At 38.5% G+C, this 25,845-nt stretch overlaps 1 protein-coding gene across 4 annotated transcripts in view; it reads left to right on the top strand.

Annotated features, from left to right (window-relative positions):
• The first annotated feature begins 3,908 nt into the window (after positions 1–3,908).
• zbtb7b (zinc finger and BTB domain containing 7B) overlaps positions 3,909–25,845 on the top strand; it is a 29,327-nt gene continuing 7,390 nt past the window's right edge. The window contains exons 1-3 of one of the 4 annotated variants that reach the window (XM_028010720.1): positions 3,909–4,150; positions 8,518–8,619; positions 25,388–25,845. In XM_028010720.1, coding sequence (XP_027866521.1) covers positions 25,783–25,845 — 63 coding nt within the window. In that variant the 5' untranslated portion in view covers positions 3,909–4,150; positions 8,518–8,619; positions 25,388–25,782. Of the gene's footprint in view, positions 4,342–8,517; positions 8,620–25,387 lie in introns of all 4 variants that reach the window. The other 3 variants (XM_028010710.1, XM_028010735.1, XM_028010728.1) reach the window with 3 other exon arrangements.

The following is a 25,845-nucleotide window of genomic DNA, read 5'->3' as shown; positions in this document are numbered from 1 at the left end:
AATTTGAGTATAGATGTTAATATTTATGTTTTTTGTTTGTTTTGTTGTTGTTTTTTTACCTTCAGGAAAATCCGAGTTGTAGATTTCACAGTGACCACTAGATGGCGGAAGTGCTTTAAAAATAATTTACACACAACAGGAAGGAGAAAGATGCGTTAAAAGTGCCGTTTTATTGCTTTAAACCAACTTTATCGTAATAGCAGAGAAAACAAATACTTTTAGAGAAATTCTACTTTGTGAACTGAATATTAGAGGCTACCGTAAAGCCCCAGTAGCGCACTGCAGAGGTTAATGATGCCAGAAGTAGCCTGGATCTGCAGCCATGAATAGAGGTGGTGCGCAGAAAAACAGGCCTTGTAATTGCTGCCTGTCATTTTGGCTCTGAAATAGACTCAAAGGGAAGTCTTTATCCTCTGGGAACAAACTAGACCACCAGACAGAAGACAAATAATGACTGTTTTCATCCTTTGCTATACCACAATGTTGTAATATAGACATTTATAGAGAGAGAGAGTAAAAGCAGCAGTCAATCCACAAACAGACAGCAGCGGGATCCTTCCTGCTCTGCTTTAAAACAGGTTGCATTTGCTGCTGCAAGTTCAACCACAGACTGAGGGTAACTCCTCCGTCTGAGAGGCTTTACAGGAGGTAACACAAATTTCACAATAGATCAGGTGTCACAGCACACAATAAGGGTTAAAAGCTAAACATTTAATTAAGGAACATATTCATATGTTTTGCATTGCAGATTGCATTTATTTCTAAATGAAAATTAAGTTAATTAAGAAATAAAGCTTAGATAAAGATTCTTGAGGTTAATTGCTCCACAAGTTTGTTGAATTGAGGACAATAAACCTTTCTATTTCAGCTGTGGGTTTGTAAATTGGTGCATTGCTCTCAATAAAATCAATGTTGGGAAGCAGGTAAATAACGTCTTTAACTCTCGGTTAAAACTACAAAATAATTTATCTATGTGCATTTTCAATAGCTTTTCAGGATCTGTAAGATTTGTAATTTGTACAGATTTTAGAGACAAACTTGTCACTTTTATTGCCCTTTGCATTAAAGGTAATATAGAGATAAATAGTTACATTTTTTCTGTTGTACAGCAAACCAGCATAAATAGACACTGAGATCACTGCTTTAATAAATTGTTAAAACATATTAGTTTTATCACTGTGGAAGATTGTATATGTCATTTACATGTACAGTCTGTGATATTGTAATAGAAATCAACCCTTTTTGAATAATTCAGGATGTGAATGGTGATAAAACAAAGTAAAAACGCACTTGAATGCAGTTTTTATTATTTTAAATCACTGTAATTAGTGAGCTACCGTCCTTCTAAGAGTCCTGACCCCTGCTGCGCACCTCACTGGAAAAAATGTACATCGATGACGCATGTTGTTCACATGCGCCGTGTAACTTTTTATTCTGGTAGCACAACCGCAAGCACAGATTTAGGGTTTGGGGGGGTGGTAATACAGGTGGGCTGTCTGAGTTCACCACAAAATTATATTTAGACTTCCTGCACCCTCGATACAAAACCCACCAACTCACACACACACACACACTGCAGGAGCTACATGACAGTAGAAGAGAATGAGATTCAGGCTTTGAGAAAGCAAGGTGATTCCCATCCCCATAACCACTTCAAAAACGAGCGAGTCTTCAAAGTTTTTCAGCAGGGGAACGAGGCTGCTCTTTAGTTACATTTAAAGACCAAACAGTGTGGGAAGGCGGCGCTACTGCCGGTTTGCTACTTAGGATACAACATTTTAAAAGACAGTTTTTAAAATGTCTAAAAAATCCAGGCAAAACCTTTGCGGTTTATCCTTGTAGGGTCGCAAAGGGGCTTGAGTCTGTCTCCATGGTGATTTGTGGAGAGGCGGTGAACACCCTGGATGTTGTCCAGTATATGCACACACACACACACACACACACACACACACACACACACACACATACGCACCTAAGGGCAATTTACAGAGATCAATTAAGAGAGAAGTCACGCATGCAAATGAAGCAGACGTAAAACTAGTTACATTTACTTGAGTAATTCTGAAAAAAGTGCTTCTGGAAGTAGTTTTATTGCGTCATATCTTGTACCATAGAAATATTACTTTGAAGTAACTCTACTCTGACGTTGTGGCACCTCTGAGAAGGAGAACAGGCAACCTGCATGCAGAAAGGAGTCACAATGGAACCCTGCAAAACTTTTCTATTTTTATATAATTGGGAAGCATCAGTAAGTGCATATTGATCATGTTTTATAGCTAATTCAATGAGCATACCTCAGGTAGACAGTGAAACACACTGAATCAGAGGATCAAAACAGAACTCTCTGAAGAAATTAACCAATTTACAGCAGGTTATCCTCTTGAATTATTGCTTCAGTCAGAATAATTAAGGTTACTTAAACAAGGAAGTCTTCTGCTGTAATGTTTTTGACAAGGAAATTATGAAATAATGTGCATTTTGCACCAAATTTATTTAGAAATGGATATCCACATTTTTTATATGTAAATAAAAATCTGAAAACTGTAGTGTTCATTTGTTCTCAACCCCTTTTATTCAAATATCCTTAAATAAAATGCAGTGCAACCAATCATCTTCTAAAGTAGCCTAATTAGAATGTTGAAACCGTGCACACCTGCTCTGTCAAAGCAACCGGTGTTTGTTAGAGAACAATAGTTCACTGTGACGAAACATCCCAGGTACAATCTGTCCTCAAGACCAGGACGAGTTACGCTCTCCACAGATCTCAACTTTAGGAATAGAAGGTAATTCCTGAAAATATGTAATTTTCCACAAGCTATGCAGGGGACACAGCAAAACTGAACTTATTAACCGATGTGCAAAACAAACAACACTACACCCTAAACACACCATGCTTTTCAAGACAGTGAAGCTGACTGGAGATGAATGGAGGTAAATAAAGAACAATCCTGGAAAACACTCAGGCAAATAGCGCTCTGGAAAAAATTAAAAGAACATTTCAAATGATCAGTTTCTCTGATTTTACACTTTATAGGTGAATGTCTGAGTAAAATGAACATTGTTCTTTTATTCTATGAACTACTGACAACATGCCTCTGAAATTTCAAGCAAAGATTTAGTATTTATTTGCTTAAAATGAGAAATGGTCAAAATAACAAAAAAGACGCAGTGCTTTCAGACCTCAAATAATGCAAAGAAAGCAAGTTTACATTCATTTAGAAACAACAATGAATGTAAACTGTGAACTCAGAAATCAATATTTGGTGGAATAACCAGGAAGTTATTGATGGGGCTCTTACGTTTTTTCCATATATATATATATATATATATATATATATATATATATATATATATATATAGGCATACCATATTTAGGTGTTGCGCTTTGTGTACTACTGTTTTATATTAACTTCTCTTGCTATATGCAAATGAGAAGTCTCAATTTTATGCAAATGTAATGAACAATAAAACATCTTGTAATAGATGTGACTCTCTCAGCACTCTGTTGTTTCCTTTTTTAAGTGATTCATAAAAAAAAAAAATGCCATTCTAAAAAAGTCCCTACTGTTGCCCTTTGAGCCTCCACACTGGAAATGATACATCCTCTGTGCGAGTTTCATTTATCACGGTACAGTTTCCTTTTTACTTGACTGATCTGCAAGGCGCATGGCTCTGGAGCTCTAACTCTCTATCCATGGTCACCGCCAGATGGTTTCTGGGTCGGGAAACAGCTGAGTCATGAGTTTATTAATTCTGTTTCGACTGAAAATGCTTTTGCATCTGACAGGTAAGCTGGTGGCAGATATCCCTCAATCCGCTTTCACTGCCCACCTCTGCGCAGATATGCCCAGAGGAGGAGGAGGAGGAGCCCACCTCTCTCCGACAGGCACTGCTTTGGTCCTATCGGACCTCGGCCGGACCCCTCCCCGTGTGCCCTGCCCACCCTGGCGGTCTCTTCTCCCAGCCCTGTCAGAGCCAATCCGGCGACCGGGTGTAATAAGTAGGACAAGCCGCTTCCTGGTTCTCAGAAAGGAGGAGCTGGGAGACGAAGTGGGCGAGCGGAGGCAGAGCACCGTGGGGGGGGTCAGAGCGCCAGAGAGCCGGCGGTCCGCAGAGACAGCAGGACAGGAGGCAAGACAGAGGACATTTGGTGAGGAATTAAGCCCCTACCGTGCGTTGACGTGAGGACGGAGTCTACATTTAAGAAGACAAGCGCTGGGAGGATTTAAAAAGGGGGAATTTAAAGCTCTAAGAAGTCGTCAGGGTGGGACGGAATAATCCAGGAAGTGTCGGTCAGGTGGGAGGCGACGAGTTGGGGACAGGTGACACACCGGCGCTCAGGTAACCGCTTCTCCTGGTTCCTCTCGAAATGACACAAAACTACAAGATATAATCATTAAAAATGAGTTATCAGTCCGCTTTAGTCGTAGCGAAAATAAACCTTCCTTCCCACTTCTTCTTTAGCAGGGTTACAAAAGTAACTGTCCTTCTCACTGATGAATTCTGTCGACATCATTTTTTTCATTTTCACCTTCTAAACTAAAGGAAATGAAATATTTCTGCTGGTGAGGCTGTGAGAGATGAGCGCTTCGCGTTCAGGTGAGACAGGAGAGGAGCGGGGTCGGCGGGTACATTTCTGAACACCGGGCTGCTAATTATAGCCGAGAACACCGGCTGACATCCAAAACCTAACCTGCTCTCACGCACATCCACCTGGACGTGCGCAGTCCACCAGATATGTATGGCAAGCCATTAGTGGCAAATTTTGGCACTTTCCCAACAAATGATGCAAAAATATATTTTAAAACCGATTCTTTATAACATTTTGATGCTTTTTTAAAAAAATCCTGTCATTGAATGGCTTTTTAAACCTGAGTTTAGACCACTTTACCTGCTGTTTCTGAATTGCGAAAAAGTGGTATTCAATAATGAATTTGAACAACTTTTAATAAGTCAAGATGCTGTAATAGTTGATGGATTTCCCACCTGAAAACCCTCCAGAATGCCCTGGGGTTTTTTTCCAGCAAATGATGTTTTGAACACCTGTTATGACTGGCAAAAGACATGTTTGATATGGTCATTGAATTCCTGCTTATAAGCCAGTCGTTGAGTAAGTCTAGATGGTTTAAAAGTCATCAGAGATCTCATCGGAAGAGTCGGGATACCATAAAAGTTGGTGGGGAAACTCTGGGATGCAGTATTTTGTGCCAGTGAACGTTGTTTTCTAAAACCTGTTTATGACCGGTAAAGTAACTTGATGTTTTATTTGATCACTGAGGTTTGATTTTCCACCGAGCAATAGTTGTTGTTTTTTTCTGAACCGTGTTCAGTGAACACGAACCTGATGTTATTTCATATAGTGCATGCAGCTGGAGACCCAACCTAACTCTTTCCGGGTTGTACATAATGTTCTTTCTGGTTGGTTCATGCACAAACCTTTCCAATTCTCTTCCAGTTTATAAGAAGAATATATAACTTAGTATAGTTTGTGTTTAAGGTGAAGTAAAGGTTAGAAGTTAGTAGTTATGAATAGAAAAAATAACTACGAACGCTGGAGTCTAAGTAAATTGCTAACTTTGATTGCTAACTTTGCATCCAGATTCCTGCTTCCCAATCAGGACACTTGACCTGAAAACCCGTCTGTGCTGAATTTTATCAGCTGCACCTGCCCTTTGCAGTAGACCAGGGCTTAATGTGAGCACCACAACAAGACTCCCATTGAAAGGGTGGTGCCAGAGACATTGCCCTTAAAGAAAACCGTGAGTCAGGTCATTGGCATTTGAAGAAAAAGATTATGATTTCTGTTTTGTAAGAAAGTTATCTCTCAGGGATTTTCTGTCAAATAATTAGTTTATTCCTTTTTTCACTTCTTTTTTGCTGCTGGACAATATACAAGTCATCAAAATTGTGTATCTCCTAGTGAAGCGCTGTTTTAACTCTTCCAGAATTAGTGGAATAGATGTGTCTCTATCTTTGTCCGTGTTATTTGAATTCATTTATTTAATAACGACCTTTACATAATTTTTTTAGCTGATAGGTTGGCTAATATTTGTCCACGTTGGCTTGCCATAGGTGTGCTGGATTTAGCATTCTGTGCCAATAAAAGATCTCCCAACAGTGGTCTGTTAATCATCATCATCATCATCATCATTATCATCATCATCCCCAAGGCGCACCCAGTGTTTTATTTTAATCCTGACCCGATCCTGTGTTACAGCAGGATACATGCTCAGGCTGTAATGTTAGGTTAAGGCTTCTGCCTGCCACACTGGGTGGGGAGATGACTGTCAAACCAGTGGGCTTGTGTATGTGTGTGTGTGTGTGTGTGTGTGCGGGCGGGCGTGTGTTCATTATAGAGGTAGATGTGTTGCTGACTCGCCCCTCTGACAGACCGGCCTGACTAGCTCAACTCGTTTGGGTTTGGTTTCCTCATCTTGGCCGCAGCCTGTTGTTTAAATCTTTAGGTCTTCACGCTGGGAAATTATCGCTTCCACTTGTGAGTAAAACTGAAATTTGGAAAGGGGAAAAAATAAAGAAATCACCATTCATTATCATGTGGCAGGACTTTTCAGAACCGACACACGCTGCGGATTTTCCAACAAATTCTTAACACTAGCTTTGTTAACCCAGCAAACATTTATGTGCAACCCAACTAGACGGTTGTGTTTCATCCCTCACCTCCGGTGTCCTGAAATGACTCCGTCACGATTTGCTGTCTGCAGACCTACTTGCTTCACACATTTATTTACACTTCATCTGCATTAGGCTTTGGCCAGAATGAGACTCTCACGGTATGAAAACCTGGAGAAAAAATTAAAGATTCACTGATCAGAATTGTCTCTTATCGTCGATCTACATGTCAAATACTGAAAAATCTGACTTTTTTTCCTGTTCACTAAATGCATTGAAACTAACAACGCCAACAAAAGTGAATGAAACATTATGTAGTTTGATAAAAGCAAATCAAGTTTTAATGCATAAACAACATTTCTTCATTTTCTGTTGGATTTTAAACTACTGCCTCTAAGAAAAAAGCTGCAGCAAAGTTTTTCCTCTTTCTATATGTTATAGCCCTGAGGAAATCTGAGTTGTCAGATCAGACTGTAAAAAGAAAAAGTTGCCATCAGCCAGGATAAACTCGATCCTTGCATCAGCCAGTAAAATAAAAATACATTTAATTTTACGACAATTGCACGATTGTGAGGAAAGGCTGATTTGCACCTGTAGCAGACGTTAGGTTGTACAGGCGTATAAATAAGAACAGCATTATTCATGTTGCTGCTAAAATAAATTATTAATAATTACGGTTATATGAATGTTATCTTTGACATTTATTATTGTTATTTTAGTTTCGCAACATAGACTTGAACAGAAATATAGGCTAAACAACCAATGAACTCAGCAGAAATAAGCAAAAAGGTTTGAGGCAAAATATTATTCTTTTTTTTTTTTAGCAATACAAGTTTAACAAGATGATGTTAAATTAAATAGACAAAGTGTTAGCTTAGGCAACTAGCCTGCAGTTGGCTACTCATATTCAAAGATCTCACCTCCTTTTTCCAACATCGTTACTACAGTCAATTTACAAAACTCTTAATTTGCACTTTGACCCAGCAGCACTTTGTAGATCCTTTCTAATTAAGGTTGTTTAGATGTGTTTTTATGTGCAACATGTATTTTACTCTGACTTTACTGATATCATGCTTCGCTATGCCTGTAAAAACTAATCTCCTCTTTAGTGGAAACTAAAAACTCTTGGAATAAAAAAGCTTTCTGAATTATAGTTTTGTTTTTTTTGTACAAAAACAAACAGATTACTGTAATTTGAGTGGAGCTCCTTTAGTTTCCACACAATGACGTTCTGTCTTGTTCCAAGTAGCTGAATTTGTCATTTTTTGTGAGTGAGAGAAGAGTGCAGCGCCCCTCTTCAGGCAGTTAATGACAAGTGAGGGAGGAGCAATACTGCCGTACTCCATGCTCTGCATAGCCAAATAAAACCCTTATTCTGCCTTTTTTCAGTTGTGACACCATATCTTTTTAGGTCAGAACCCTGTAAGCCTTGATACCAGTAACTGGTCTGTGCCTAATCTGTATAATCTTGCTCGTCTTTCATTTCAATGTTTTTTTTTCCGAGATTTGTAAACATCAGGAAAATACAAATGCTGACCACAGGCCAGCAGCTCGGTGTGGTGTGCAATAATCATGTTCATCTGTGAGACGTGCGTCTGTGTGGGCTTTCCTGACCCAACCTGCTGCAGGAGGGCTTCTTAGAGAAAGAAGTCAAAAGAGGAAGCAGCTGGTTTCTATCAGTTTTTTCTGTTCTTTAAGAGCCACCCTTCATACTCCAGATTAATGTGATATATCATATGATAGTGTGTGGGTGTGCATGTGAATCTATTTGCATCTTCAACATGTTTCATTTCTAGCTTTTGTGACATAATGTCTCTGTTAGGAAAGACACTCAATTTGCACCAGTTCTGGATAATCGACATTTGTTATTATTTTGCTTCCCTTTAGGTTTATGATCTCTGGCCTCTCAGAAAAGGACAAAGGAGGAAGGGACAGCAGTGTGAGAGACTGACAGCAGGCAGCATCGTCTCCTGGGTTTATGGACTGGAGGTAAGAATATTTTCAAGGATTTAAATTCTGCCTTTTTGGCAGTTTTTGTAAACCTCTTCATCTTTGGTGAGGTTTGGGGACGTTTAGTGGGGTAAATATTACTCCCCCAGGCTTTGAATGAAATGTCATACTCATGTTTATAACCTTTTTGACATGACTGCATGGTGGTTTTGTGGCCACATGACACATCAGGAGTGAAATAAGCATTGAACTTGTGATATGTCATGGGAGTTCATTTTTCCCAGCATAAAAAGCTTAATTACAACATGTTTCCACTTTATCGCCGTCTGCTTTCTCAAAATAAAGATGAAGGATACAATAATTGAGGATGTTTTGTTTTTGTCTCAATGGGAGAAGAAAAATTGCCCAATGATTCAAATCCAAAAAGACAAATTCCAAGAAACCTGCCTCCTCCACTGAGGCAGGACTTTTTAAATAATAGGGAACTCCCGTCATTTCCCGTTTCTTCTTTTCTTTTCCTTGGAATCAGTTTCTAGTTGATGCTCATACAGTTTAGTATAACTGGAGTTGAAATGCAGGAATAAATTGTTAAATTTGCGGCTAAATAGAGCTTTCAGTGCTTTTTTTTGTTCACTTGTGGAAAGCCATTACGATCTTTTATGAGCTCGATCTCCACTCACTTGTCCAAAGTTTAATGTTGTAGTTTTGTGGTTATGTCAAATGTACTTTGAATTGTAAACAGTCCGAATATAAAGAAAACTCGGTATTCTCATGCAGAGTCTCATCAACCAGCATGTTTCCAGTATGACTGCTGCTGACGGTCTTACTGGGGTGGTTTCTTTGGCGTCACCTTTTAATTAAACATTTATCGTCACTTATGTTCTGCCTGCGCATTCATAAAGTTTTGATTGAAAGCTGAGGGTTGCGGTCGACCTTCAAGGATGAATACATCTGAGAAAATGATCACAGCTGAATAAACAGCATGAACAAGCTGACAAAAAACCAAAAACACATCCAGATGGATGGATGTAAAGGAATTTTTCAATTGGGGGTATTTAATTTTTGACATTTAAACATTACATGAAGCTTAAGTTTTAAAGCTTTTCTAGTCTAAAATTGACTTCTCTATAGTAAGATGCTTGTTTTAGATGATATCCTTCTGATGGTGCTATCTATACTGACTGAAAAGTCAAAATATTCAATTTGTAGTTCAGAAAAAAATCAACTGGATCATCTTCTAAGGCTAGAAGACCAACTTCAAAAATCAAAGGTTGCTTGGCAAGCCTAAAATCGAAATCCAATATGGCTTCTCCTTGTACCAATTTAGAAATAAATGCACTGACATTGAACTGTAGCCTATTAAATCACCGTCTGATGGTTAACATGTTGAGTTTGGATGCATAAAAAGGAGAGAAATACATTATTTGACCACACCGATTAACAACTCCAATCAGATCCCACCAGCTCCGGCTCCAGACAAGTTCAAAAGGGGCATCGACTTATTTTGGGGGGCGCAAAATTAATCTACGTAGCTGAACATAGACAACAACATCAGTAGCCTACAGGCTACTTGTTAACAAGCTTAAGGTGCTGTATTGTTATTAGCTAGTCATCTTTTAGCTAACATTACCTGCATCCAGCAGCTTTACTCAACTCAGTTGGTCAGTTTGGGGGAAAAACTGTGCACAGTTCTTTGCTGCCAGTTCTTTGTGTTTTGCTGGTTTGCTGCCAGGATTCAAACACACACCTGAGTAGCTCTGGACAGCAGCAGCAGGTCTCCTTCGCTGCCGCACAGGTGGAAACCCAGCGCCATGTTGCGTTTAAAGGCGGCTCGGAAAAAAAGGTTACGTTGTGTTAACAACTGATTAAACAGTTTTAACTGCTGTGAAAAAAGTGACACAGATATGGGAAGTGCAGAAGCCCCTACTGTATCAAATCAATATAGGAATAACTGAGAGTTGGTAAAAACAACAAACAGCTTCCAGTCCTGGGGGGGCACGTCTGAATCTGTGGGCGGGCAATGCCCCCCAATGCCCACCTATACCGCCGGGCCTGGTTGGTTTCTAACTGGGAACTGATGGACACAAAAATAAAACTCTGTTTACTTCACCTGGTTAACTTTCTCACAGTTTATTGTTTGCTTTGGTTGGATCCAAACATGTCATTACAGTAAACTGTAGTACAAGAACGCTAGAAGACTTAACTAAATGAGAAATTATGGATTTTAGACATTTATAGAGTTTTATGTGGGAGTGAGGCAGCATCAGATTAGGAAAACATTTTATTGATATATCTGATTATCAGAATACATGTTGATTAAATTAGTCAGTCCATATTCTCTTCTTGATTCCTTTCATTGGTTTCCGCAAAACTTTTTTGGAGTTTTTGCATCTTGGTTTCTTCTTTTGGTGACTAAGATCCAAATCAAATGTGACAATAAGAGATTCTGTAAGTCCATATAAATCTTTTTTTATATTGTATATTTGTTGTTCAGCTCTCTTTAGATTGGACTTTAAGGTTTTACATGTTACCTCTAACATTTAAGAAGAAAGCAGTGATGGTACAAGTATATTTATGAAGATATTTATGAAGATCATCATCCAGGTCATCTTTTAGTTAACAGGTGACACACAAATAAATTTATATTTCTAATGAATCAAGAGTTTTCACTCAACCCTTCAACAATAGTTATTATTTTGTCAATTATATGATCATATTTTTCAGAGTTATTGTCCAAAAGATTTTCTGAGGGAAAGATAGAGTCTAATTATGACGTTGCACTAGAACCGTGTCACTTTTTAATCATGCGGAAAAAATTGAGCTCCTCAAAAATATCAGCACGTAATATTTTACTGAAGTTAAAGCATCTAGATTTAGAAGAAAAATCTGTTGGGAAACAGTCCAAAATATGTTTGCCTTTTTAAAAGAACGACAATTAGATAATTCTACTTTTCAATATTCTTAGTTTATTAAACATATTTTAGATTATTGTGATCCTGTTCACTATCAGAAAAGCAAAGAACATGTTAAATAAACTGCAGATATTTGGTGCATTTAGTTTTGCATTTTCCCTTTTTAAGATTTGCAGTCATTAAAAATCCTGCCATGAATAATAATAATAAAATAATTGAGATTGGAGACGTTCTTGTGCTAAGAATAAGAATATATTTCTTGTTCAGTACTGATTATTTACATTCTGCATGTACCTGATGTTGGTTCATATCAGGAAGTGATAATAAATGTTCAACTTTAAGCACAAAATCAGCAAACCCTACCCAGACACCTGGCAGGTTTAGTAGTTTTTCCTACTTCTTGGTCTTACATTGTCAAATAGCAGCACCATTCCAACAAGTTTAATGATCCTTCAACATAAATATAAATCTGATAACATTTAATTAAAAAAATGTAAGCAGCCCTAGCCTTCTTTTCCTCTCCATCCATTCTGGTTTTCATGCCTCCAGTTGCAAACAGACGGAGATAATCTGAAATCCATTGGCGCTCGTTTATCAGGGGGAACACTTAGTTCCACCAACTTCCCTGATATTGACTTTATTATCGAGGTCGTTGCACATTCTTTGCTTCTCTGGCATCGTTTACACCACAAACACTTTGTGGTGGTCAAACTTTAATAAACGCCGGGAGGGAGGAGTTTCCTGGAGACATCGCCATCCTTGGAACAAAATATGAGCTGAATAAAGTGGTCAAGCAGTTGAATATTTTATAGGCAACCTGGAAGTTAACTCCTCTGTGGTTTGCTGGCTGCAGTCGCTCTATAACTCCAGCTGGCCTTAGAAGAAGACGAAGAAGAACAGAAACATTTTTTACAATTGCATTTCTTGTTGGTTAATGTACTTATTAGGGATTTTGATGTCCTGAGTTGTAGATCGTAATATAAATACATAAGGAAGTAATCTAATGGATCCGCTAATAAATTAAATATTTTTGACATGTTATATTTTATTTATACAAGCAAATGTTTTGATTATGATATTTTCTAAGCCCTGGAAACAAAACTCAGTTCCTATAAAATAAATTTTACTGAGGCGTGTTTGAATTATACTGTTATTTTATAATTTTTAATTAGTCTTTTTGTTCCTCTGTGACAGCGGGAACCACGTCTCTTAAACATTCCTCAAAATAGGAAAGACAAGAAAACATGGCATTGAAATAAAGCAGTGTGAGATTATTCTTCTGGAATAAAACACCTGATTATCAGAGAAAAGATTCACAACAAACATGCTAATTATTTAATAATCATATAAATTCCTCCTAGAAATCTTTATGTCAATGCCTGAATTTTAATATTTTTGTGCTAAATTTCAAAGAGAAAAATTTACTTTTAATTAAAATTTAGGAATGTATGAAGTTTTATGCATAATATATAGCAATTTTTACATTTAGTAGTTTGTTAAATTGTTTCTAATTGGTGTGTTTATGCATGTGCATTAAGAAAACAATGTTAAAGATGGTTTTCTTTTTAAAATATCATCTTTTAAGCCTTTTCAGCTGGGGCAGCTTGTTTTTGGGTTTCTCTTTACAGAATAGAAAAGCAAAAATATTCTGTACAATAAGCAATTAGAAACTATCAATACATTTAAGTGGAGTTAATTTTATACTTTCATTCTATTGAGATTAAAATAATAAACATGTATAACATCATTGTAGTTGTATTTAGCTATAATATAGCAGCAATTTTTGTTATTTTGTTTTGAATATAAAGCAACTAATCATATTGTTGCATATTTTTAATCATAAACATTTGAGTGTAACACCTTGATACTCTGATATAGTAATTTGTTTTGAGACTCTCAGTATAAATCTCTAATAGATGCGGCTTTATTTCGGTATAAACCCGTTTTAACTCAGCAGATTTAGTTGTGTTGACCTGATCTGTAAGGATTCAAGTCCAGATTCACTGAGTTTTGAAAGGAGGATCTGTTTTGTTCCAGCGTTTCCTAAGATCTTCTTTCAGGTTTGCTTTCTTTCATTTATGTCTGTTGTGGGCAAACTTGCGTGACGGATCATGTGACCGTGGCCTTGCTGCACTGGTGACAGCCATGTGTCCGTGAACCGGTGGATAGAGGGAAGTGACATATTGAGTGGTCTGTCAGGCAAGGAGCACACGCGCAGCTGTGCATGTGCGTCCACACATGCACACATGCATACATGCACACGGTTCCAGGAACTGTTTTAATTAGGGCATGTGAGGCCTTATAAATTCCCCCTTTTCAGACCTGGGTCTTTCAGTTTCACGTGAACCAAGTGAGTGGGAGGAAGGTGGGGAGAGATGAGAGAGGAGGAGGAGGAGGAGGAGAATGGGAGTTTTATTTTTTGTTTGTTTCTCCCCCCCATGATGTTTAAAGGTGTCTCATTGTCTTGTGTTGTAGTTGCTCCTGTCGTTCTGAGAATATTTCTAGTATTACTCCGAACTGTATTCATGTGAAAATAATGAGAAATTACACCCAGGCGCTCAGACTGATGCGTCATCGTTTGCATGAGGGTCACGGCGGTTCATTGGTGGTTTGATGTGATGGCACCTTCCCTATTAAGCCACTGCAGGAACTTCTCATGTCTTTCCCGCCTTCGTTTAAACCTTATTAATAAGTCAAGGCCCGGATTTCTGAACAACTTCGCCGCCCTTGCCAGTTGTTTCTCCACACTGAAACTGTAATAACTCAGGGATGACTACACGCTGTCCGTAATCCAGGCTGCTGCTGTTGTCGTCGAGTCTTGCCCCCACTCGTTCTGTGTCAATAGAGGAAGTTCTGTATCTGCCATTTCCTCTTTTCAGTCATGAGTTTCTGTAACATTTGACAGCCCTCCCATGCTCTCGACCACCAGCCTCACAGCCCACGCCACCGAAGGGTTAACCAACAAGGCAGGTGGCCTCGACTCTCTGTCATCGTCTTCTTCTTCTTCTTCTTCTTCTACTTGCAAAGCGTCCGAGAAATGGAGACTCGAGAAAACGGCTACACAGGCTGAAGGAGTGGCAGTGATTCAGCTTTTCTAGTAACACTGCAATTGTTTCTGTACACACTGAGCGGGCGGTTATCATAAATAGGTACAGTGAGACAACACTTCAGGGAAAGTGAGAATAAACACCCAAACATGAGCAGGCAAAAGGGACTCGGCGCTGCTGAAAGTGACCCCTTTCATGTGTGTCGCTCAGAGGGGAACTCCAGCAGCAAATGGAGGCTTGTATTCCAGAGGGGCTGCTTGTTATCCCTTCATGGAAAAAAATCGAATCATCTTTGTTAATGTTTAAAAACAAATCAATTATTTATGTGAAATAACATGCAACCTATTTGTTTGCTTCTTGAAAAATACGGTTCAAGCCAGACATCTATGTACACTGTGCAAAAAGACCCAAAAGCTTTGCATAGTCTCACCGTCAGCTAGAATTAACAAAATTATTTAGATTTGTCAAAATAATAAGACAAGTGTAGAGATTATTTTTTAAATATTTTGGTTTGCATACACAAATATGTTTATGCCTTTGAACTCTTTGGAAGAAGTCATGACTCAAAAAGCAAGATAAAAAATATTAGTTTCCAAATTCACTCCAGGCCAAAAGCCTTACATTTTGAAGAACCGAGCTGCTGTCTTATTAAAGTGTTTGCTTATAAAGATCATCGCTACATTTGGAGGAAAAAGTGTGAAACAAGTCAAAGAACACCATCTGAACTGGGAAGCAATGGGATTAAAGCGTCATGTTATGATTATTCGGAGAGACTAGTACACTTTACTAATTACAGATTATGATAACGACCTTTAACATGCAGCTAAATTTAATATGGATGAGAAAGTTAATATCTCAACCCGATAGGAAGTTTCTGATTAGAGATAAAAAGTAAGGCGGCCTGCAGATGTGACCCAGTTACACCAGTTCTGTCAGGAGGAATGGGACAAAATCCCAGCAACATTTGACTCAAGTCATATAATATAAGCTGCAATCCTTCCAAATATTTAGGAAATGAAAGCAACCTTTTAGATTTGTAGGTTGTAAAAACAAAATCTCAAGTTACTAAATTATTTTTGTATTTAGCGAATTGAAATAATCTTGGTAAACTCAGCTGAACTAAAACAGGAAACCTTTAGTTTGATTTATGGTCAGACAGCAATTAAAAATGATTGTCTTTGTATTTAACATCTGGTTTCAACTTTACATGCTCCTGCTGTTTTAAAGGAGGAAAAACAGAACAATAAACAGTTTTGATTTGTCCACTGAGATTAATGCTGGCGCTTTACCAGTCGCATGACTCTAAAACCTCTTCCTAGATTTGCTCTGATACGTTTAGTTGCCTGTAAGTGAAATAGAAACGGACACACTCCTCCACTTCTCATTCTGCGCAGCTGATTTGTCAGGAAGTTGACACATCTTTCCCTCATCTCCTCTGGTTACATTCTTCTCTCTTTTTTCTCTCTGTTTCTACCTGTCGGGAAGGGATTGTTGTGCTTCTGCTTTAACTTTTCCTCCGAGACATTTCTGCGTGTCATTCGCTTTAATCTTTCCATCTGCTCTCGTGGTCGACCATCTTCACTGAGCACAGGAAGAGGAAACTGATCAGGATCAGTTAGTTTTGCGACACTGCTGTGTTTCTGTGTGTGTCCAGTACTTTTGCAAGATCTTCCTATTTAAAGTGAGAGGGTGTTTGTGCAGGAGCACTGCTGCTGTTCAGATCCTCCCTTTGTTGTGGCAACTTTAAATACAGGATGCACTCTTACAAACTCGCACTTTATGCTTTTGTTCTTGTCGTCTGCCCTGAACAGTAAAAGCTTTGTTGAAGACATGTTGTCCACCCAGGAAAACCGACATAAAAGGAGCAACAAAGCACAGAAAAATCACTTGATTTGTCTTATTTTACAAATCATTGCTTTAAATAAATATATTGCTCAAATCGTGAATTGTTTATGCACCTTTCATGTTGCCTTCATAAAAACCCCCACATGTTCTTCAACACCCACTCTACCTGAACTTCATAACACACACAGGGATCGACACTCATCTTTACTCTCAGTACTGAGAAAAAAGCACCAAAATAACTCTTTCTGCTAACTTTCTGAAGATATCATCAAAAAGGTTTTCAGTTTAGCTTGGAAATTATTTTGCAGTTACAATTTGTTGTGCTGCAGTCTGACTGCAGAGCATTAAAAGCCAAATCCCAAAAGCTACACTAATATTTTGAACAGTCTAGCAAATATGAATAAAGCTACAATATTCAGTCACATTCAACACGTTTTCTGGAAGGATCTTAAAAAATACGAGAAAGTGATTCATCTAATCTCTTTTAATGTGACTTTACAGTTTTGTTTTGTTCAGTTAGGGGCACACAAACCAAACCTCTGTGTAATAAAGCAGTACTAAACAACACTTTGAGAAAAGTGGATCACATTCAAGAAATCTGACCAGAAACACATGTCTGGTCTCCTCTTTTAAACTAACAAATTATTGTTTGTATACGACAAAAAACATTATTACAGTGTAAAATTTTACTGGGGTTGATGTATTTTAAACAAACATCTTTATTTTATTCTCTAACTCTAAACTTGGTACATAAATTCCACCTAACATGATATATTAATCATGTTTTGTATATGTCATAATTACACTTGAGAGCCCACACTGTATCGGGCTCTGAAGTATTCATGTTGAATAAATGTCACATTTTTTATTTTAAGTTCATCTGAGTGTCAAAGAACCTTTTAATTAAAAATGTGTGACTTTATATTTAGACTTCTGCGTCTAAATATAATATTACAGCAGCCTGTTAATTTTTGTCAGGATTCAAAATAGCAAAGAGATGAGAACTTTCTATTGTCTCTTATTTATTTATTTTCATGAGTTAAGTATATCTGTACTGCACATTTCATCAACAAGGCGGTTCAAAATGCTTTAAATAATAAAAATGTAACACAATAACCAGTTATGAAACAATATTACATTCTGTCAACTGCCATAAACAAGAATAATAATCATCAAATGCCTCAAATCAGTGTTTTTGTTAATGAAAGGCAACTCTAAACTGGTTTGGTTTAAAGGCACTCAGTGTTTCGGCTGTGCTGCTTCTCCTGGTTCTGGGGATGCAGAACCAGAACCAGGAGACCTGAGTGGCCCGTTGAGTGATTTCTAAATTAACAAAAGTATCTTAAAGTCTAAACGAACCACTTCTATTCAAGAAATGGCCACGAAAATATAGCTACTTACCAAAACTTTTCCATGTCGCCATCAGAGTTTGTACAAGTTTGAGGAAGTTGAATGTTAAAAATGTTACTAAGAACTAAGAACCAATTACTTAATAAGTTTTATTTAAGCAAATTTAATAATTGTGCCTTCAAATCTGTGTTTTCTGACATTTGTAGACCCAGATCACCTACCTTTGACACAGACAGTATGGACCAATAAATACCATGCAGGAACAGATAATTTGTTCTTTTATCCAAGGCTGCAAGAACATTTTGTACTTCACAAGAACTCATGTGAAAAGCCCATAGCAAGTCCTCAGAGGTCTCTCACACTGCAGCACGCAAGAAAAAATAAGTTCTGTCCACAATGAGCTTCAAGATTATGCTGCAAGGACTCCAAAGGAGACGGAACAAATGTACCTGTCCTTGGAGAGTATGAATAGGTCTTAAACATTAAGCTTCATAAGTTACTGATGATCCAAACCTCTTTAAACTCATGTTCAAAAACCTTCAGATTTAAATAGCATAAACGTTCAGTGAGCCGTTTCCAGGAGCTGGATTGTTTTGCAGGTTTGGGGCTGAAAGCTGAATATCTAAACTCCTTTCAACGAGGCTTATTGCATCAAAGAGCTTGTAGTGTTTGTCACACCTTTTCAGCCAGAACTACACAATTCTCACTGAAATAAATTACAAATTTAAGATTAACTTAAATATAATTTATGACCCCGTTTTGAAAATCACGGCGCATTTAAAATTAAGTTTATTATTTAGATATTTTACATGGTTTTACAAGATTTTCTATCTTAATAGATCTATGAAGTCTTTCTATTTTAGGTCTTAAATTACAATTAGTTATGTCTTAAATTTGTTTATTCATTCATTCATTTCTTCCCTCATTTTTGGAAGCTTTTGGTTTTGTGCGGTGCAAAACTATATAAGGGAACCAATAGTGGAAATTATTCTTTAAGTTATTATTTACCTTCTCTGCAAATCTGCATAATATTTCTGCTCCTAAACTGGCTTTAAAACTTATGTTTAGACAATCAAAATGTTCATGTTGCATTATCCACATACCAGTCCTTTCACTGTGGGAAAGTGTACATTTGAAGAGGTTTGCAGAGAAGCACGGATTTCAATAACTGTTATGAGGTTAACAATGTAGTGCAAGAAGGCAGTGAGTCATGCAAGAGCTGAAAAACACTAATTTAAGTTGACAAAGTTACTGGATATCGTAACGTGCTGTGAAGTAAGTTAAATATAAGTGAAGTAAATGACGATGATCTTAGGAACACATTTAACTGAGTGGAGCTTGCAGAAGTCCTGCTGCAGCTGGAAAAATAATTCAGATGTTTAGAGGAAGTAGAGCTGTGACACACAGGACCAAAGTTTATCTTTCCACTGTACATGGTGAGGAAGGCGATAAAGGAGGCAATAAGAATCTCCAAAAACCACTGCAGGTAGATCCGCTGCAGAGAGTTGGTGTCACAAAGTTTCCATAACAGTTTACTTGAATGCTTTTGCCCACATTTACTGGGGTGCTAAAACACTTCGGAAAGCTTTGGATGCTTTCTGATAACTCTACTGGAAATGATGCAATAAAAAACATCAGTTTAATCAGCTAAAAAGGCAACAAGACGCTCCTAAAATTACAGATTTTACTAAATAACCATTCCTTCTGCAAGCTTTGTTTTTCTGCAAAGGAGTGTGAAAATGAACCAAGTTTGTATTATGAGTTTCTTGGTCCACAGTTACACCCCCACAGTTCCCTGTTTGTACCACAGCCCGACCTGCTAAAACACCCCCACTCAATTACTGCAACTGTGCTTATAAATTACTCATGTTTGACCGTAACGAAGCATAAAAACTCGACTTTCGTTGATTCTTTTCGGGCGTTCGCACATACTCTTAGCGGCGTTATAAAAGAATCGAGTTCAATGCAGTGAATGGTTCGCCTACACACACCTTGATGCCCCGGCGTTCTCACACAGCTGTGAAGCGCTGAGGGGTAGAAACTGCTGACCAGATAAGGAGCTAGAAGAAAAGGGGGGAAGCAAAGTGTGAAACCACGCCGTCAGCAGGCTTTCTCTCTCACATCTGTGCTTGTTCTCCATCTAATGGTGAAACTCCCTTTTGGTGATGCTAATGATAGAGGTGGCTGCTACCACATCGCTCCCTCTGACATCTGCCTACACACACACGCGCGCACAAGCATACACCTGCGAGGACTCTTGCTACTTCCTGTGGCTGCGTGCATGTGTTCACCTCTTGCTCGATCGTGGTGTTTATCTTCCAGCCGTCATGTCACGGCTTCTCTCCCTTCTGTCTCTCTCTCTCTCTCTTTTCTCTCTATCTCTTTTTCTCACTCTATCCCCATTCCTCTCCCCTTGTAACTCAACTCTGTCGACTCTTGTTTCACGTCTCGTTGCCAACACAGATTGTTCGAGGCCGGGACTAGATTTTCCTGTCTTAACCTCCCCTCTTCTCCACTTTATCTTTTGGAGTATCTCTACACCCACTCCCCATTCTCTCACTCACTTACTCTCATGTGTTTCTCCTCCCCCATAACCTCCTTATTTTTGTGATTTCTAAGAATATGTGTGTTTTTAGAAGACGTTCCTCCCTCGTGTTCCTTTGTTACCTCTGTCGTATCGTCTCAAATCTCAGACCATTTTTCCTCTTTCCAACCTCAGATTGATTTCCTTTCCTGCTGCTGCTTCCCTCAGTGTTTCACCGTAAGAAGCTGAGCGTAAATGTTTTTGTGTACAGTGATTTTAAAAAGAAACACAGCGAGAGCTGAAACAGGTTTTCATGATTTTTGGTGCTGCAGCAAATAAGTTTCAAAGTTGGGTTTTCTCACCAGATTCTATAAGATAAATCATTCGTCACATTTTAGACTTTTTATGTGAAGCCTAAAATAAATTTACCACCATTAGAGACATGAAAAGACATACTGAAAAACAAAATAAAACACAGTAAAAATCTGAAAATACCGTAGTTTGAAAAAAAGTCTCTCAAACTCGCATAGGGTTTTGTGTTTGTAAAAAACTGAAAATTAAGCTTGAATATAATCTTTAATAATTCTAAAGTTGTACAAAATTATTAAAAAATCTCTTCTAAAATGTTATATTTATTGCAGTTTTAGACATAAAAATGTGTCAGCTCCAGAAAGTACTTCAGTCGCTGAAGTAAATAAAAGTTTTTGACTGGATGGTAAATAAAAACTTAAAATACAAATCACTGATGCTGTTTTATAATACACTAATGGTCCAAAGTGAGAAAATATACCTCAGTTTAATGATTTTTACATTGACAAAAACGTTCATGATTGAATTGCAGGTATATTTTCTTTCCTATTTATTGTTTTTGATCTATATATGTTACAGAATGAACACCTGATAAGTTTTACACCTCTGGAATTGAGAGTACAAGATGCTAATTTATCAGATTAAGTAGTTGGATTGTTGGCTGCAGTTTTAAAACACTGTTGTCATAATGAGTGTAATAGATGGTAATGCTACAGTTTCCAAAATATCAGTTTTTACACCACATGAAATATTTGCAAATATCCAAATTTTTCTTCACTGGAAGAGAGAAAAACATTTAATAGCCTTCTGTAAACCAGGGGGGATGGCAGTGTTGCTTTAAATTCTGCTTGATTTTTGAGTTTTGCAAGAATAAAATGGAGGCAATTTAAAAATCTAATAAATATTTGCAGTGTCAGTATTAAGTCATTAAAAAATGGTGTAGCTGCTGAATCCTTGTAAAGCAATGTTATTGCTAATACTATTTGGAAAATCTATAAAAAAAAATTAAAATTACATTTTTAATTATTATTTATGTTCAATTTGGAAAATATAGTCCCAGCCAACAGTCCACTGGATTGGGTCCTAAAGTTAATCCGCACCTCAAGTCAACCTCTCTTATCATTACTTTATTATATATTCCAGGAAGTAATAATAATATTTAAACTAAAGATCAGGGTGATGGGAAAGATGGCTTCAAAGTCGTGGAGCTCATTGATCAAAAATTACCAGCAGGAACATGCAAAAAGCTCTTCAGCCGTCATGAGGAGGTTTTGATTGCTCCAAATCTAAATCAGTCAGGCATGTGAATACTTTTTGCATCAATTTCAGGTGATCTACATCTGAAATTGATTAAAATACCCATCATACCATAAATTATTATTTATCCCTAATTGTAGACGTGCTCATTGTTTAAATACACTACTCTATACAACATCTGGTTATAAAAACTTCATTATACCTTGAGTTCAGGTTAGAAGTTGTCTGGTGTTATTAAAGGACAGAGCATATATATATGTGCACCCAAATGTCTTGCCCCATGTGCTGATAAGCTGATAATCCTCCTGCAGATTCGCATGGTGTCCAGGTCTGGCATGCAAACTGGCTGCTGCTGTTGCAGCGTGCAGCCGAGTGCTGTGGTGTGGGAGGGCGAGGGGATAAGGGCCTCTGCTCTGCCAGCCAAATGAATAATGTAATGTGTTTCTGGAACGAAGACCACACCGCGCGCATGCATCAAACTTCTCACACGCACACAGAAAGAGACACCATAATGCCCCAGTTGCAGTAAGAAAGGAGGAGGGCTTGCTTCTCGCAGGGGCTTTCTTGAAATATAACCTAAAAAAAAGACATTTGCTGAGTAACATCTGCTCAGCAGACTTCTCTTTTTTGAGTTCTGTCACTGCAGGGGACAGCCAATGTAATTATCATGATGCTGTCTCAAGTCTTGTCTTTGACAAATTCAAATGGTGATTCAAATTCTGCCTGGTTGGGTCTGTTTTTTATATCTGCTGGTGGGATGCAAATGTGCAGTCTGGAGGGAGCTGTTGGGACGCACAGCCGGTGGACTTTGTGTTTTATCTCCCTGCAGAAACGAGCTGCGTGTTTCAGCTCCGTTTAGAAATGTTAAGGTGAATTTTAGTTTTGGTTTGGCAGGCATATGTGCTCTCATCCTCTCTTCTCATCCCCCAGTTTCCTCCTCCTCCCCTACTCTTCCTCACTGACAGTGTCCCGCTGCTTTACTCTCTACTCTTACATGTGTGAAGTGCAAAGTTTTCTCTTTTTATCGTAAGCACTAAGCTGAAGGAAAGTGGTGTGAGGAAGACGAGAGTGAGGAGGAGAAACGGTATGAGCTTGAATTTTTCACTTTCCGTGCTTTTGATGTTTTTTGGGGGCAGTGGATGCTACTTATCGCCCTGATATGTTATGTTGTGGTTAGGAATAACGGATGAGAATCACTATGAGAAAGATGTTAGTCACCGGGTGTTTCGATTGACAAATGGACGCAAACGAGAACTGTTTCTGTTCTTCTCTGATTAATACTTTTTATAAGAGTAACAGAGCAGCGTAAATGTGTTTATGGTTCCCTAAAGGGCTTCTTAACTTCTGCAAAAATGTATTTCTGCTGTAAAGATCTCAGACAGTTTGTATGAACTAAAATTAAAAAAAAGAATCTAATTTAGTTAGTGGGGTTTGGATGAGGAAGCCTTCAACCAACCATGTGTGCTGCACACACACATACAAAAGGCCTCTTTGGAAAACATCTGACATCAGAATTTATAAGAGTTTTTCTCCATCTCCCACTCAGACTGGGTTTTTTGTGTGAAAAGCATAAAGTCATATTTTCCCCCCTTTAGAGCTGGAGCTCGATATAATTGAGGTGGACTGGGAAAACTTACAGCCTTAAATGGAAAATAGCAGCCATAAAAATTATACCAACAGCCCCAGTTGTGTGTGAGGTTGAGCTTTGTTTTTAAGCAATATGCTTTGTGTTTGTTTTCATGCAAACCTGTCCCCTTTTTCTCTCGGGTCATTAACGGTGCTTTTTTCTCTTTAAGTTTCCATTTCCCCTCGAGTTACACATCTACATCTTCCAAACACGTCGGGATTTTCTGGCCTTGCACTTATATTTGGCATCCACACAACCCAAATGCAGTTTTCGATCTCTGTCAGCGTCAGATCCTCAGAAGAGGTGCACAATTTTGGGTGTTAAGAGAGAAAGGAAGAGGGTTCGCATAACAAAAGCATGGGGTGAAGGCAGCGTAAAGGTGCAGGGCTGATTAATTCCTCTGCCGTCGACAAAAAGAGTGGGAGGATGAGTGCAAAAACGCAAAGACAGAGGTAATTGTTGGAAAGATGGCATCGGAAGCATTTAAATGAATATTCAGCAGAATGAATCATTTTAGGCTATTTAAAAACCATTTTGAGTAATTTAGAGAAAAACAGATTAAATTTTAAACATATCCAGCCTCGTTAACGAGAGCAAATTTGAAAAATGTGGTCATTTGATCTTCTTGTGGGCCTTTTCTGACTTACTTACCATGTGTTGCAAGATTCTGCATCTCATGCAGACATGTCCTTGGCAAGCAACAGAAACAAAGTGACGAAGGAAGGAGTCAGTGGGGGATACGAACACTGTCACTGTACACTTTTGTCAGCATTGAGTGACTCACAGCCAGACAGAAAACTGATGGGAATCATTGCATCTTTTTTTTAAAGTTTGTTTTGTAATTTTCCGAACACGTCGGAGTTCTAAGGAATAGCCTAAAATAACGAGCTGGAACCACCAACTACCCATGATGTGTGTGTGTTGTGTGTTTTTTTTTTTTTCTTCCCCAGAGCCGGAAACTTAATGTGCATTGTTGTGTGCTCCTCCTAAAACCCCTTTAGTCTCTTGCTGCTCTGCACAGCTTCATTTTCTAAGATTCGTTTCACGCTTTGAGATGAATTTTATAAACTTGGACCTCCTGTTTGAATTCATCCTGATACCATAGATGCATTTAGCAAACTGTAGTTGTCGTAATGTTGGCTATTATCATGCAGGACACAGTGTACCCATGCAAGGTCAGGTCAAGTATTTGCACTCTGCCCTACAGAGATTTAAGCACCAAGTTGCCTCTTGGATTTACCTCTGCTTGTTTTTCTTCCAGTTTTTTTTACTAGGCTAATATATAAGGCTGAAGCAAATAACAATTTTGGTACATGATTTTTATTTTAACTGAAATTTTATATCCATGGTGATAAAGTTTTACTTTTCAAGGGCAGTTTGACGTCTTCACAAAAGTCCAGAGATTACACCGTGCCGAGTACAACACAGGAAAACTAAGAAATCCTCACGTTTTGTTTTCTAAATCCTCCAACTCAGACGATTTACTCAAGACCAAATCTGCTGAGAATTAGAGAAACGGCGTGCGAGAAATTAAATGGACTTCCTCACGTTTCTGTCTGTTGTTCGCTCCTCACATTGAAGAGAAAACAACCTTAAAACTCACTTTCAGTTAGAAAATGGCTGTAAATATTTGCTTTCCTGAGTTGGTGTTATTGTCGGAGGAGCAGACGTTTGGTTTCAAAGGAAGAGCTCCGTGCAGCAGGTCGTCTCCGAGGTGTGGTATAATATGGGTTAATTCTCATATTGCACCTACCTGAATGTTTGATTCGGGTGCAAAATGACTCAGAATGACAATATGATTTCTGTTCTTACTTAGTTTTTTTTTTCGGCTTTGACATTATTTGCCTGGAAATTATTTTTAATGTGCTTTTGGTTGCGTTTGCGGGTTTCCTTCCTGCTAAACCCGTTAACTCATGTTTGGGTCTTAACCCCAAAGGTTGCTTCAACTGAGATCCCCGATTTACCTTCTGCTGCGCCGCCATCCATCTACCTGTTGGGTGCTCTCTGCTCCGAGGAAGGAAAGGAGACAGTGTTTATCGGAAAGTATTCGGAAAATGGGCCGTTGGGTTTTGGAGAGAGGGGGCGCGTAGGCGACGATCATTGGGGGGGAGGGGTATCTCTAGATCTCTCCGTCAGTCAGCGTGCACCCTCTTTTGATACAACAGGAAGGAGAGCGAGTGACAGAATGCTCGAGAGCGGTAGACATCCCCAAGGACGAGCACTTGTCCTCGACCTCTGACAACCAGATCAAACCTTCAACCTGCACCCCTGTAAGGAAACAGGTGGTTTTGAAAGGCAGCGAGAAAACGAGCAAAGAGTGAAGACGTAAAAATGGATACCACGAGACAGAGGCTGCTTCGTCTCCAAGGGACTGTGCCCATAAAGATGGGCAAG

This window comes from Xiphophorus couchianus, chromosome 3 (genome assembly GCF_001444195.1).
Source record: "Xiphophorus couchianus chromosome 3, X_couchianus-1.0, whole genome shotgun sequence".
NCBI classification, from domain to species: Eukaryota; Metazoa; Chordata; class Actinopteri; order Cyprinodontiformes; family Poeciliidae; genus Xiphophorus; species Xiphophorus couchianus.
The sequence above is the reverse complement of the archived record's forward strand: the minus strand, read 5'-3'. Positions and strand labels throughout refer to the sequence as shown.